The following is a 16,226-nucleotide window of genomic DNA, read 5'->3' on the forward strand; positions in this document are numbered from 1 at the left end:
GATTTGAGCTATAGGGAGAGGCTGAACAGGCTGGGGCTGTTTTCCCTGGAGCATCGGAGGCTGAGTGGTGACCTTATTGAGGTTTACAAAATTATGAGGGGCATGGATAGGATAAATAGACAAAGTCTTTTCCCTGGGATTGGGGAGTCCAGAACTAGAGGGCATAGTTTAGGATGAGAGGGGAAAGATATAAAAGAGACCTAAGGGGCATCTTTTTCACACAGTGGGTGGTACGTGTATGGAATGAGCTGCCAGAGGATGTGGTGGAGGCTGGTACAATTGCAACCTTTAAGAGGCACTTGGATGGGTATATGAATAGGAAGGGTTTGTAGGAATATGGGCCGGGTGCTGGCAGGTGGGACTAGATTGGGTTGGGATATCTGGTCGGCATGGACAGGTTGGACCAAAGGGTCTGTTTCTATGCTGTACATCTCTATGACTCTATTCAGCCCATCAAGCCTGCACCCTGAAGTCCCACCCTATCTCCATAACCTCACATTTACCTTGGTTAATCCATTTAGTGTGCATATCCCTGTGGCTATGAGACAATTTAGCATGGCCAATCCACCTCTCACATAGCTTTGGACTGTGGGAGGACACTGGAACACCCAGCAGAAACCCACTCAGAGATAAGATGCACTCTTCATATACTGAGTCACCGAAGGCTTTGATCAAACTCAGGTCCCAGGTACTGTAAGGCAGCAGTGCCAACCACTGTGTCATCATGCCACCTTTATTTGTAGCCTTTATTTCAATTACATCTTCCTATTCTTTCAATAAACTGAGTCCTTCACATTTATCTGTAGTGAACTTTATCTGTCAATTGTCTGCCCATTCCTCCACCTGTGTTATGACCTTTTGAAGTCTATCAATATTCTCCCTACGGTATACTATACTTCCAAGTTTTGAGTCCATCCACATTAGCACACAAACTATTATCTAACTACAACAGAATGCACGACTCTAACATGGGAATTGAATCATATTTGTTTACCCTGGTGCCCTTATTCATTTACTTTTAATTCCTTTTTTTTAAATTACAAAATAGGTAACTGGTGTCATTGGTTGATAACATTTATCTTTGTGCTCTTGATTTAGCTGCAGACTGCATATGGTCTTGACTTTTATTTAATATTTAATTGGTGATTATGTTAGTTGAAGGAAACTAAAATGTCCACAATCTGCAGCCAATCTACGATTCTACAATTACACTTTACATCTGCAGTAATTTTTATTCCATTATATTCTTAACAGCTAGTGGAATGACCTGACCAATTGCCTCACTCTACAAGTGCTAATACGATTCACTGATTTTGGAAAATGGGTCTCAGGAACAGGAGTGGGTCATTTTGACATTCGAGCCTGTCAAATGATTGGTCTAGTTGCGGTCTTAGTTCTACTTTCCCATCTACCCTGAACCCTCACCCTGATTCCCTTAACCCTCATTCCTTGGTCTAACAGAAATCTAACTCAGCCCTGAATGAGTTCAACAGCTCAATCTACACTGAGGGGAGGAATCTTATTCTAGACTGCATCCCCAATTTCTAGACTCCCTCACAATGAAAAACATCCTTTCAGACTGTTAAGTTCCCTCAACATATTATAGATCTCAATAAAGATGACACCTTATTCCTCTGAACATACAATAGGTAAATGCCCAGCGTGTTCATGGTGAAATAACATTTTCATTACAGGAATAAATCACATTAGTAAGTGTTTAAAAAAACTGTGGACTGAAATGAGTGGACTAGGTTGTTTTAAAATCAATGTTTGATTCTGTGATCACGCATTTGCAGACACTGTGTGAACAACTCTTTGAACAAGAATTAGTTGGAGCTAAGTTTGCAGATAACACCAAAATTGGAGGTGTAGTGGACAGCAAAGAAGGTTACCTCCCATTACAGTGGGATCTTGATTAGATGGGCCAATGGGCTGAGGAGTGGCAGATGGAGTTTATTTTAGATAACTGCGAGATGCTTCATTTTGGGAAAGCAAATCTTAGCAGAACTTATACACTTCATGGTAAGGTCCTAGGGAGTGTTGCTGAACAAAGGTTCATAGCTCCTTGTAAGTAGAGTCGCAGGTAAATAGGATAGTGACGAACTCTTTGAACAAGAATTAGTTGGAGCTACGTTTGTAGATGACAGCAAAATTGGAAGTGTAGTGGACAGTGAAGGTTACCTCAGATTACAATGGGATCTTGATCTGATGGGCCAATTGACTCATGGAAGAAGGTGTTTGGTATGCTTTCCTTTATTGGTCAGAGTATTGAGTACAGAACATTGGTTAGGCCATTTTTGGAATATTGCGTGCAATTCTGGTCTCCTTCCTATCGGAAGGATGTTGTAAAAGTTGAAAGAGTTCAGAAAAAATTTACAAGGATGTTACCAGGGTTGAAGGATTTGAGCTATAGGGAGAGGCTGAATAGGCTGGGGCTGTTTGCCTTGGAGTGTCAGAGGCTGAGGTGTGACCTTATATAAGTTTATAAAATCATGAGGTGCATGGATAGGATAAATAGACAAAGTCTTTTCCTGGGGTGGAGTAGTCCAGAACTAGAGGGCATAGGTTTAGGATTAGAAGGGAAAGATATAAAAGAGACCTAAGGGGCAACGTTTTCACGCAGAGGGTGGTACGTGTACCAGAAGAAGTAGTGGAGGCTAGTACAATTGCAACATTTAAAAGGCATCTGGATGGGTATATGAATAGGAAGGATCTGGAGGGATATGGGCCGGGTGCTGGCAAATGGGACTAGATTGGATTGGAATATCTGGTTGGCATGGATGAGTTGGACCGAAGGGTCTGTTTCCGTGCTATACATCTCTATGACACTGTGATGATGATTTAGAGCCCAGGGGTATACAATGCAAACCTTTGTTGACTTCACAAAGTTGACTGGTGGATGGACTAATTAGCAGTCATCAATGATAGAGATCTTTTTACCAGCCAACAACAATTGTGATTGGTTCTCAAGATACTCAACAGCTTGGAGTTGGGAACAATTCATACAGAGAGGGAGAGACAGATAGAGAAAGAGAAACATTTTCAATTCTTGCCCAGCTCAGGAGTGGCCTCTCCACTCTTTATAATCACAACTCATTGTAAACCTGAAGGAACTAGCTTATCTTTCATGTAACTGTTATAGGTTATAGTGGCACAGTGGTTAGCACTGCTGTCTCATAGTGTCAGGGATCCAGATTCAATTGTTGTGGAGTTTGTATGTGTCTCCTGTGTCTGCATGAGTTCCCATTGGGTGCTCTGGTTTCCTTCCACAGTCCAAAGATGTGCATGTTAGGTGGATGTGCCATGCTAAATTGCCCCATAGTGTGTAGGTGAGGTGGGTTAGCTATGGTAAATGAGGGGTTACAGGGTGTTTGGGTAGGTTACTCTTTGGACGGTCTGTGTAGACTTGATGGGCTGAATGGCCTATTTCCACACTGTAGGCATTCTATGATGTTTCAATTAATAAATGAGAGATCTTATATAAGGGAACAAGCCGCCTTTGTCTCTTATCAACTAGTGGAAGCATCTGAGGAGAAGACTGAAGCAATGTTCTGGCCAGCAGGAGAGTGATAAAGATTATCTCAATAACAGAACCTGGGAACAAAGACCACTGAACTGTATTTCCAGTTTTGATCCCCTCTGCCCCTAACCTATCTAACTCTGTCTGTTTATGCAAAGGCAATAGGTGTGGTAATTAGTAGTATTAAATGGTGATGGTTCAGAACTACTTATCTGTAGCTCGTGTCTAATTACAAGCAATAAATAATCATTCTTGTTTGTGTATAAACCTTTATATCAACTTGGGTTTACCTGAAAATCAGGTAATTTGGTGAACTCTGCATAATTTTAAAATCTTTAACTTTTGTGATGACTTTGGGAGTAGTGGGACTTGAATTCCAGCATGTTATCTAGTTGAGTTGTAACACAAACCTTCTTTAAACTGCTTCCAACATAATTATCTCTCATTTTCAAAAACATCGACACCAAAGCTGTACATAATACTCTGGGATTTGAGTTGCAGTCTCTCCTAACCATGTCCTGTTATAGATATAATTGTTTGCCAGTCTTTTAAATCATTGAACAAATCACAAGGTCATGTTATTTTGTTGATATTTGGTCCTTGCTCCAGCTTTGTTGCTTAGAGACAACTAAATAAATCCTCAAAATAGTTAAAGGGATTTATAGTGGAATCTAATTGATGGGTATTAAATCCTTGGTACCTCAATTGGCCAGACCCCAAAAGCAGGCTTGAGGATTGATGCTTAACTAATCCATGTCTATTCTCACTGATACAGACAGCACAGTAACTTGACGCTAACTCGTACAATTGATCTCTGGGCCAGAGCTGAATAACTTACTGAGTGGTTTTGTTGAGGCAAGGCTTAGTGAACCAATCAAAGCCAGCTTTGTTTCTGTTCAGGAGAAGCAGCTACTTGTGAAAGACAGTCTGAACAGGAAGCAAGGCAAATTATATTGCGCTGGGGAAGAGATCATGTTCAAACATTTTCTGACACTGCACTGAACAACTTGTGGAGATTGAAGAGAAAACATCTTTCCAAATAGGACCACTTTCAGACAAACTTTCCAAAGGCAATGACAGCAGACAGCCATGTTGGTTGACGTTAGAATTCTCATCCAAAGGACCTGGTCACAATGCTACACAAGAGCTCAGACCAGTCATAAAAATTATTTAGTGCACTGTCAAAGACAACTGCATCTGTCACCTCACACTCGACTCAATGTACCAAATACCGATCCCTCACTAGCCCAATTTTCATCAATCAAACTAGCATTCACACCTTCAGTTTGAGTGACATACACTTAGCACCGCTGCAACTCTCATAACCACATTTCATACGCTGCCAGGTCACTCATTGTACTATACTCGTTAACCTCCCTGGGAAGGTTTAAATCTGACGATCTTCAACTCCATTTTCCTGCTTTTCACCATAATCCTAAATTCCTTTGCTAATTAAACATCTATCTCAGCCTTGGATATGTTAACAACCCAGCTCAACACCTTTCTATAATCAAAAATTTCTACATACTCACTACTGACTGAGAGAAGAAATTCCTCCTCATTTCTGGGTGAACCTGTACTCTAATACAATCTGGAGATAACTGGCAGAGAACAAGCATGACGGTTTTGGAGAAGACTGTGCGAATCAATGTTGCTGTGGCCAGAGGGAGAACTGAAATAATCAAAAGATGATGGAATCATCAGACCTAAATTCTTATCCACTTATCTCTCATTCTATAATTACTTCTGATTTACAATCTTCAGATGGGTAACTCTGGCTTACCTCCCCATATCCTTGTACCCTTCTCTTTCAGATACTCCAAGAACTGCCACCTAACCAGTGGTGGGATAAAAGGATAATGAAGGAATGGCACCACAGTCACACCAGCTCAGATACATTAAATTGAGTATAAGTTAAAAGATAGCTTAGAGATGGGATTTCCATGTGGTGAAGATGGTCACAAGGGGCTTGCCACCTGTGCAAGAGTGCTGGGGGTGTCACTTGCTGGATGCTGAGGGCATATATGAATTCTGCTGCAGAAGACTTTCATAGAGTGGCATTCAGAAAAAAACTGCGCATGGTAGTGATTCATTATCAGACACAAACTTGGCACAGTTGTCTGTACGAAGTTTACAACTATCCCTTACTGTTGGAAGTGGTGACTAACCCCAGCAGCAGCATCATAGATCTAACTATGATGTACAGTAAGATAGTGAAGGTTTCCACTTCCATTGTGGAATTAATAGAAGCCTCACAAAGTCCAGGGAAGCTCAGACTTCAGTCATACATGGAGATCTTGTTGTAGTGAAAGCTCGAACTACCTCCAAACAAGATGATCATGTTCCAACACAGGCTCAGAATCCTGCTGTCAACCAGTTTCCGGGAAGACTCCCAGTGCCTTCAGAATCAAAACACAGTTTGGGACAATGAATTTAACAATTAGTTGCAGAATACTTTGAAGTTTACTCTAGAGTTTTCATTTATTTATTTCTCTTCAGAGTGGAGTGAGTGTTTTTATTAGGAAAGGATAGATTTAAATATTTGCATAATTCAAATTGTTTGTCAGTAATCGTTGCATCTGCTTTTGAGCAACTTTGTTTCAGTGATAAACCAGTTATAACTAGTTTGATTTAACTTTATTCTGATTAGTGAAGGAGTGGGACAAGGAGAGCAAACTTAAAGCTCCAACTTTAGTTGAATATTTTGCTCAATTTCATTCATGTATCCCTCCTCTCTCCTACTTCTTTTCATTTCTTCTAAAGGTGGAGGTCACAGGTCAGGAGGCAGTGGCTAAAGTTGACAACCTATGTTTATGTCGAAATAAAATAGCATTTACGGTTTTATTAACCTGATTTCATAGCTCCAGTTGTTCCACATCTACCTATTTTTGCACTGCCCTTATGGGTGGAGATTGAACAATATTCAATGATATTCAACGAGCAATCTTAATATGGCACGCGGCTCAATGATTAGCACTGCTGCCTTATAGCACCAGGGACGCGGGTTCAATTCCAGCTTTGGACAACTGTTTGTGTGGAGTTTGCACATTCTCCCCCTATGTCTGCTTGGGTTTCCTCTGAGTTTTCCGGTTTCCTTCCACAATCCAAAGATGTGCAGTTTAGCTGGATTGGCTATGCTATTTGCCCATATTGTCCAGGGATGTGTGGGTTTGTTGGATTAACCGTGGGAAATGCAGAGTTACAGGGTAGGAGGAGTGAATGTGGGTGGGATGCTTTTTGGAGTCAGTGTGGCCTTCTTGGGCCAAATGGCCTGTTTCTACATTGTAGGGATTCTATTCTATGAAAATGCATAGATTAGAGACAATACAGTAAATCCTTTCTATCCACAAAACCATGAATTCACCTAACACACCAAAAAAAACAATAAAAATTAATATCAGCAGGCAAAAATCGCACATTCATGATATTTTAAACTATTTTAAACTTGTAAACAATTTTTTTATCAAGGTCAGCATTCTCAAATTTCATCATTCATGTGGGTTCTCAGGAACAGAACACATACAGATACAGAGGAATGAATGTAGGTACATTAATTGGAGCATCATATTACCTTCTGCATAATCCAATGCATGCATACAGAAGCCATATAGCTTGCCAGGTATAAATAACTCCCCAAATAGAGAAGGTCCATCCTGCAGGGGTCAACTCAGTATCATATTTCTTTGATATGTTTCCAACAGACTGATAAAAAGGTCCTAGCAAATTGACAAATGCTATTATTAGACAATTGAAAATCTGCACAGTTGCATAATATGAAGGAAAATAACTAATTAAATCTAAACAAATACAAACACTGTACAGTGATAACAAATACTTGAGCTGGCTGGTGCAGAATCATGCTAAGGACTTTTTAACCAATTAGTGAAATTAGGTCATGCTCATTTTAGAAATTTCAAAAAGGCAGTGCCTGGAAGGTAGACAGCAATTAGGCTCCTGGGTCTGTCAGCTTTAGGTGGCCACTTTCTCCCTTCTTTTCTACCACTTTTGTCTTCTTTCTTTTCTTTTCTCTTCATCTTCTTCCTGTTGGCAGTGGCAGAAGAGGTGAAATCATGGAGGCAAGAGGCTGGAGCAGACACTTGGTGACTGATGGTCTAGACTTGTTGGAGCCAGGGACTCCTGATTGTGGTGGGCCTGGAGCAGGGAATCCAGGCATTGACAAGGAGGTGGCTGAAGTGGCAGCGGTATGGTATGCCTGGAACAGGGACTCCAGGCATCAGTGAGGTGGTGATTTCAGAAGAACCAAGGACACCTGGTTGTGGTAGACCCTGAGCCAGGATCTCATGGTTGTTGGTGAGGCAGCAGAGAGCAGAGCCAGTGGCTCCTGGTTGTGGTGTGAGTGTGGGTCTGGCACAGGACCCGGCAATGGTGACCCATCCATGGGGCCAGATGCAACTCACCATGACAGTATAGACAGGAATCACCGCTGTACATCAAAAATTCCTCACACTAAGAATTTCGGCAATCATGCTTTAGCCACCAATACCATATTAAATACAAATGAGGACAGATCGGATAACTAAAGACATATCCTTGAATGCTAAAAACCATCAGAAATAACAGAATTGCATTCTACCACAGTCAATTTCTTCACAATCTTATCATCTACCCATTTCCCACTCTCCCAGCACCAACTTTCATTCAATGAAGAAGGCAGGAGGACACATCAGAAACAGTCCCAAATACACTGAGAAATAAGGTGTCATCCTGAAGCTACAATGCAGGTCAATATATATTCATAATAGCACAGACAGTGTGTGATATGCAGAGCTATATTAAGCAATGTGACAAATCAACAGATCAGATCTAAGCTCTGCAGTCCCACTACATCCAGTCATGCATGATGGTAGACAATTATAAAACTCACTGGAAGAGGAGCCTCCAGAAATAGCCCCATCCTCATTGGGGAGGGAGCCTAAGACATCAGTGAGAAAGACAAGGCCAAAGCATTTGCAACAATCTTCAGCCAGAAGTGCTAAATGGATGATCGATCTTGGCCTCCTCCAGAAGTCACCAGATAGATGCCAATCTTCAGCTAATTCAATTCACTCCACATGAAGTCAAGGAACTGATGAAGTAACTGGATACTGCAAAAGTTATCATCTCAGCTGTTGTACTGAAGACTGCTAGTCCATAACCAGTCTCAAGACTTGTTTCAGTTCAGCTACAACACTGACATCTACCTAACATCATTTAATATTGCCTGGATAAGACTGGATATGTTCAGTCTTCAAAAGGAAGGACAAATCCAATTATCCAATCAAATAATATAAGGGGTCATTGACAGTGCTATCACGTGACATTTGTAAAAGAATATCTTGCTCACTGGCTCTCAGTTTCTTCAGGGTCATTCAGCTCCTGGACAATACAACCTTGATCAAAACAAAAATAAAGCAGATGCTTTCTAAAGATGAGGTGAGATTGACTGCCCTTGACCTCAAGGCCATTTCGGAAAGTATGGCATCAAAGCACTCTAATGAAACTAGATTCTTTAGGAATGAGGTGGGAGGGAACTCTCCATTGATTGGAGTCATGTCCAGCACAAAGGAAGGCAGTAAGGGTTGCTGAAAGTTAACCATCTCATCACAAAACAGAGCAGCAGGCCTTCCTCAGGATACTGTCCTGGGTCCAACTTGTTCAGATGCTTCATCATAAAGCTGAGAAAACTTAATTAACTCAGTCAATGTTGGGTTTACCACAATAAAAATGAATATCTTAGAATCAATGTCAATTTGCCATCTTGAGTAACCTGTTGGTGAAAAAGACTTACAAATATATACAAATATATTTTTCACTTATATTATGGCATGTTATAAGTTTTAAATTTAAAGAAAATCATCAAAAACTTCTGAAAATTAGTCTTCTTGCATGTAAAAGTCTCAATGCAATCTAACTATAGAACTGTAAAATCGGCAAAATGTATCGAACCTCTCAATGGAAATGAACTCGACTTAGGTGGATATGGAGAACTTTGATGGGTTGTGCCTGCTTCCAACAAGATATTTTTAAAACCAGAGCAAATGAATGCAGCAGCTTATGTGGTTTTGAATGCAATTTTAGCCTGACTTGTTTGCAAACAGAAACTAATACAATCAAGCAGAAGATTGATCCAGACTAACACATTTTTTTATTCTCTTCATCAATGTGGGTTTTAAGTGACCTCAGATGGATCAAGATCATGTGCTCAAGTGTTTTCTAGTTTTTAAGGTTGAACCATACCGGCTTTTAAACCTTACCTGACTGTGATCCTCGTCCTGCAAGAGCATTCATAACCAGAGTAATGATGTAGACAACTAAAGCAAGGACCAGAAGACTAATCTTCCAGGGACTCATTTTGGTCGTTGGAGAATCCTAGATAAATATTTTCATCAAGTGATAAGCACGTCAAAAATGCAGAAGAGAAATAACGTTTTCAGTTACTTTAATACCTTGTTTTTCTGACTCTTTAATGCTCCTATAAAGCAACAGTTCTATAATTCATCTTAAGAATTTGAATACAAAAGTACATATACCAATCCTTCATTACAGTTTAATAATTAATGATAAATCATTCTTATAACTCACAACATTTTTTTGCCATGCTGTTACAAAGGTAGATCCTAGCTTTATACTACAGGGCAGGAATACAGGTGCACAATTGGGAGCCTACATGTACTCTTCATCTTTTCTGCCAGTGAATAGCTTGTCTACTCATTATTCTTTATAAATTATCTGATTTCCATGTGAATGCATTGACTCATGATTGATCAATATTCTACATTTGGGGCTTCTTTCAAGTATTCAAATTTGTGTAAGTTTTGAAGATAGCCAGCACCACAGTAATCTTAGTTTTACTTTACCCAATGCTCACTTACATGCAGTTCCAACATGAGCTACTGTATAATGGTTAGCAGGGTAGATTTGCTCCTCTATAATTCAAAAAAATGAAGGAATCAATCTGGAGCTTCTTCTAGCTCAGATCTGGTTAAAGTCAGATTAGTGTTGGTTCTTGAGGAATTCATAACTTTTGGGCACTAGTACTCATTCAATAAATTCATGAACGCAGGAAGGACGCACAAGGATTCAATGAGAAAAATACTTTAAAATGTATTGATTAGTGCCTACAACATTTTGTAACAAAATATATTGCAGTACTTAGACCACTGAAGATGTTGCTGGTGATCTTATCTGGATGGGTTAAAATTAGTCTGTGTCCCAGGCACAATACATTATTGAAATTTCAGTTTAGTGCCAACTTGATTACTATTCAATGGCAATATGATGGAAAGTAAATGTATATATACATTTTTTAAAAATTGTTCATAGGATATAGCCATCACTGGCAGAACCAACATTTACTGCCCATCCCTTCCTACCCTGGAACTGAATCGCTTAACTAGGCCATTTCAGAATCAACTGCATTGCTTTTGGTCTGGAGTCAAATGTACACCAGATTAGGTAAGAATTGGAGATAAACTTTTCTGAAGGAACTGAATCCGATCGATTTTTCCCTGACCATCAGTAGTAGTTAAATGGTCATCATTAGGCCAGCCATTAATCCCATTTGTTTTTAATTGAATCCAAATATCACCATCTACCACAGTGGGTGTACTGATATATGAGACTACCATTTGGGGCATTGTCACTATGTTCAATTTTTCAGCAGACGATGGAGAACATTTTGCAACCTCAGGTTGCCATTTACCTTGATGACATCCTAATAATAATAATAATAATAATAATATGGAAAGCTAATGAGGAACAATAAGTATATAGTCTTAAGAGATTTTTCCAAGGCCAGTGAATACCTCAGAAGGGAACAATGTGTATTACAGGCCATTCAAGTGACATATTTGGGCTATAGAGTCAACAAGTCCGGGTTACACCTGTTGGAAGATAAAGTGAGGACAATCAAAGACTCCCACGTCTGTCCAGGAGCTTTAGATCATTTCTTGGGCTGGTAAATTACTATGGAAAGTTCATACATAACCTGGCATCCATCCTGACACCTTTGCATGAACATTTAAAAAGGGGTCGACCTTAGAAATGGTACGTAGACAAGCCCTAGTTATCATCCTCTAAGGTATTGGCACACTATGATCCAACTCTCATTGTCTCTGAAATAAATCCACAAAGACTGGTCTCCCATCACCAAGTCACTCTTTATTTATATATGAACAGTCCTTGACTTTGATACTTGACCCTAAATGGGACAGTACTAAGGTCAAGGATTATTCATGTGTTAAAACAAAAATGAGTTGATGATGGGAGACTAGTCCCTCTGGAGTTATTTGATTAGATTAGATTAGATTAGATTACTTACAGTGTGGAAACAGGCCCTTTGGCCCAACAAATCCACACCGACCCGCCGAAGCGCAACCCACCCATACCCCTACATTTACCCCTTACCTAACACTACGGGCAATTTAGCATGGCCAATTCACCTTACCTGCACATCTTTGGATTATGGGAGGAAACCGGAGCACCCGGAGGAAACCAACGCAGACACGGGGAGAACGTGCAAACTCCACACAGTCAGTCGCCAGAGGCGGGAATTGAACCCGGATCTCTGGCGCTGTGAGGCAGCAGTGCTAACCACTGTGCCACCGTGCCGCCCACAAATTTGAATGGGACTTGAAACCATTACTCAGAAATTTAACCCAGAGCTCTGGATTACAGTCCATTAACATTACCACTATTGCACCTCAAAGTCAGGCAGCAGAATCAATATTGACTGTGATACACTGTTCGTTGAATGCAGCACCAGAAAATGCTGGGGCAATAATACCAGAACCATTATTTTCAGCAAAGGAAGGTAAGAGGAAGATACTCGTATGATTGAAATATATAGGAAATATTCTCACCTCTCGAACAACACTCAAGAACCTTGGTGCCATCTAGGACAAAGCAGCTCACTTGGTTGACATCACATCCACAAACATACACTCCCTCCACACACACTGTCAGTAGAGTGTACCATCCACATTACAAAAATTTACCAATGCTCCTTAAACATCCCCTTCCAAACCCACAACCACTACCATCTAGAAGAAGGGCAGCAGATACATGGGCACACCACCATCTATAAGTTTTCCACTAAGCCACTCCCTGTCCTGACTTAGAAATATATTACCATTCCTTCATCATTGCTGAGTCAAAATATAAACTCACTTTCTAACAGCATTGATCACAATGGACTACAATAGTGAAGGAAGGCAGCTCACCTTTTCCAGGGGAACTAGGAATGGACAATAAATGCTGACTCAGCCAGTGATGCTCATATCCCGTGAATGAAAAAATATTCACTCCATGCAAAAATGAAAGATGAATGATTTGCTTTGTGCTTCTCTTTTTCTCTCGCTCTCTTTCTCTCTCTCTCAATTCAATCTTTGTTTCTGTATTGATTTAACATTGAGTTCCCCCACGCAAATTCACTGTTTAGAGCTCAATCCTTAAAACTATCTGGTGAGCAAAGTAGAGAGCTCATCCTGTTATTCACCCAGCTGCCAGTTGCCCCATTGCTTATGCTGTGTGATAGCTCACAATTCCAACAATGTTCTATGCAAAACGTTTTAAAACTTTAAATTGAGCAAAGAAGTCTGAGTAGTGGAGCATCAGTGAAATGAGATGCTCCAGAAAAACCTTTAGTGATTTTATTGAAATAAACATCTACTCCAGTGTCATGATTAATTGACCATTTGGTTATTCCAGTAAACTATTCCTCCCACCATTGTTGTGAGCAAAAGTGTATGCACTATTCAAAACATAAATATAATTGCTCAATATTTGCATCGGATATGACGGAGTGTTCATGCATGTCACTAAGCTAACAGACTTGTGAGCTTTTGAGTTGTAACATTTGTTATTTAGAGACACCTAGAGGTAATGACATGGGAGAGCAGGACAAGCAACATGTCTCTTCAACCAGGGTTAAGAATGCTCACAGATAGAAAGAGAATCTGGATCAGGAAATATGAATTACAACAGTTAATTCCATGGAAAATTATGCCTAGAAAATGAAAAACAGTGACAGAAAGATAGGACGACAAGAGATTTTTAAAAAATTCAAACCAAGGCACTTAAAAAGATAATTAAATTTTCAGGGCCTAAGGATTTTTTTTATAGTTCATTCACATGATGTGGGCATTGCTGGTTAGGCCGCATTTATTGTCATCCCTAATTGCTCAGAAGGCAGTTAAGAGTTAACCACATGTGTGGAATCACATGTAAGCCAGGCCAGGTAAGGATGACATATTTCATTCCCTGAAGGACATTAGTGAAACAATTGTTTTTTTTCTAAAAATTGTTACTGGTTTCATGGTCATTATTAGACTCTTAATTCCAGATTTTTTAAATTGAATCTAAATTCCAATATAGTAGGACTTAAGCACAGCTCCCCATATTATTACTAGGGTCTCCATTCCTGATGAAGGGCTTATGCCTGAAATGTCGATTCTCCCGCTTCTTGGATGCTGCCTGACTTGCTGTGCTTTTCCAGCACCATACTCTTGACTCTGATCTCCAGCATTTAAATATTATAAAAACCAAAAGAACTGTAAATCACAAACAAAAACACAAGTTGCTGGAAAAGCTCAGTAGGTCTGCCAGCATCTGTGAACAGAAATCAGAGATAATGTTTCAGGTCCGGTGGAATTTTGAGGAAAGGTCACTGGACCCAGAACGCTAACTGATTTCTCTTCACAGAGGCTGCCAGACCTGCTGAGCATTTCCAGCAACTTCTGTTTTTGCTTCATTAAACATACTACAGTCGAATGCTCAATGTATAATGTGCTCTGGCATGTTTAGTGGGCAACTTCACACCTCTGACTTACGATTTAAATGATTTAATGATTAATCCATCAATGATATATTTCTGTGGCATGGCCAGTTGGAGAGTAATATCCTTCTGTATTTAATTGCTCATGTGTGAACCTCAGACCTGTTAGCCTCGCCATTAATTACTTCAAAACATTTATCTAATGGGTAAATACTCTTGGATTACTATTTCCAGGAACGTATAAACATGGTATGAATTTAGGAAATTTTGATATTTTCAAAGTCACTAATACCTAAAAGAGGAAATCCACGTGGCCTATATTTCTTTATTTCAGTAATTACATTAGTATTACTTTAAGTAGAAGTAACAATGCTTTAGGTAAAGAATGAAGCCCCCATACAACAATCTGACTTACAGGTACAATTCATATCTCTAAAGGTATGGAATTACTGAAGAAGTGAGAAAGGAATTGCATCAACCAAGTGTTTTAACACTTTGGCTGCAGTTGCCCAAGAGTTTGAGTTCCAAAGAGTCATACTGGACACAAAACATTAATTTTGTTTCACACTCCACTGTCACCAGAGTTTTTTCAGTACTTTCTGTTTGTATCCCAAGAGTTTTCTGTTCAATTCACCTTAGGGGAGGTTTAACAGAACAGTTAATTATTGTAAGACAAATGCTGTGATTGGATGACATGATCATAAAAGGAGTACAGATGATGAAGGTCAATCTGAACTGTCATTGTTAGCCAAAATTAAAAATCATACAACACCAACTTATCGTCCAACAGGTTTATTTGGAAGTACCAGCTTTTGTAGTGCTACTCCTTTGTCATGTAGCTACCTAATGAAGGAGCAGCGCTTCAAAAGCTCGTACTTTCAAATAAACCTGTTGGACTATAACCCGGTGTTGTGTGATTTTTAACTTTGTCCACCCCAGTCCAAAACCAGCACCTCCTTATCATAGTTAGCCAAACAACAGGAAAGACATGAAAGTTTGTAAATAATTGTTGGCATGCCATTGAAAACTCCACTCAGTGACCTGGCATTCCTCCATCTGCTTCTATAAAGACATCAATCTGCTGAAGTAAACAGATTCAGAGTACAGAAAGAGAACCACCATATGAAATCTATATGAAACTGATAAAACACTCATTTGCTGATATTAGTAAGCATAAATTGTTACATATAACAGCACAGCAAAACAGCTATCTGGAAGAAAGATTCTGGAGCTTAGATGCTACTAGAATGTGCACCACAAATGACAATTGTGTGAAGATATGGTCCTTGTTGCCCGTCTGAAGGTTATTTTCTGGTGGTTTGAGCCTATCCCTCATTTCTCTGAGATATCATCAGTATCATAATATTCAGAATGCAGCTTGGTGGTATTTGATTAGTGACTCACGGATCACCTTTAACATAGCTCATGGGTATTCCAATAATATACTGGTTTAGAACAAGGGGAATATGTTATGCTTCAAATTCACAATGTTTGATTATCATTAAATGTACTCAGGTTAGGGTACTTAATTGTTATTTGGTCAGAGGACCTTTGCAACTTGCAAGTGAATCTGCCAGTTTCAATCTACAATCTAAAACCAACCTTTATATGTTCATATTTTCCATGTTGGTGCGATTTCTCTGCTTGCTGCATGACATTTGAATATTACTTGTTGGTATGTGATGGTATGATGTGAGAGATGTGCCAGGCATTCTGTTCTCGTTCGTTCAATGCTGAGAGGGTAGTTGATTGATTAGTCCAGAAAGAAAAAGATCGGCTTTCACACAGCTCCTTTCACAACATCCCAAACAGATTTCACAGCCAATTAAGTATTTTAAGCAGTGCTGTCATTTCTAATAAAGGAAACCTGGCAGCCATTTAGTGTGCAGAAATGTGATGATGTCCTCCACACTTCTTCAAAATACTGTCATG

General features: G+C 39.7%; 1 protein-coding gene across 2 annotated transcripts in view; it reads right to left on the minus strand.

The window, feature by feature from the left end:
• The window catches only part of si:ch211-161h7.5, a 52,523-nt gene that overhangs the window by 24,780 nt on the left and 11,517 nt on the right, over positions 1-16,226 (minus strand). For both annotated transcript variants that reach the window (XM_043688448.1, XM_043688449.1), the window contains 2 exons: positions 9,775-9,889; positions 7,092-7,236 (listed from right to left, as the gene is read on the minus strand). In XM_043688448.1, coding sequence (XP_043544383.1) covers positions 7,092-7,236; positions 9,775-9,889 — 260 coding nt within the window. The remainder of the gene's footprint in view (positions 1-7,091; positions 7,237-9,774; positions 9,890-16,226) is intronic.

This window comes from Chiloscyllium plagiosum, chromosome 4 (genome assembly GCF_004010195.1).
Source record: "Chiloscyllium plagiosum isolate BGI_BamShark_2017 chromosome 4, ASM401019v2, whole genome shotgun sequence".
NCBI classification, from domain to species: Eukaryota; Metazoa; Chordata; class Chondrichthyes; order Orectolobiformes; family Hemiscylliidae; genus Chiloscyllium; species Chiloscyllium plagiosum.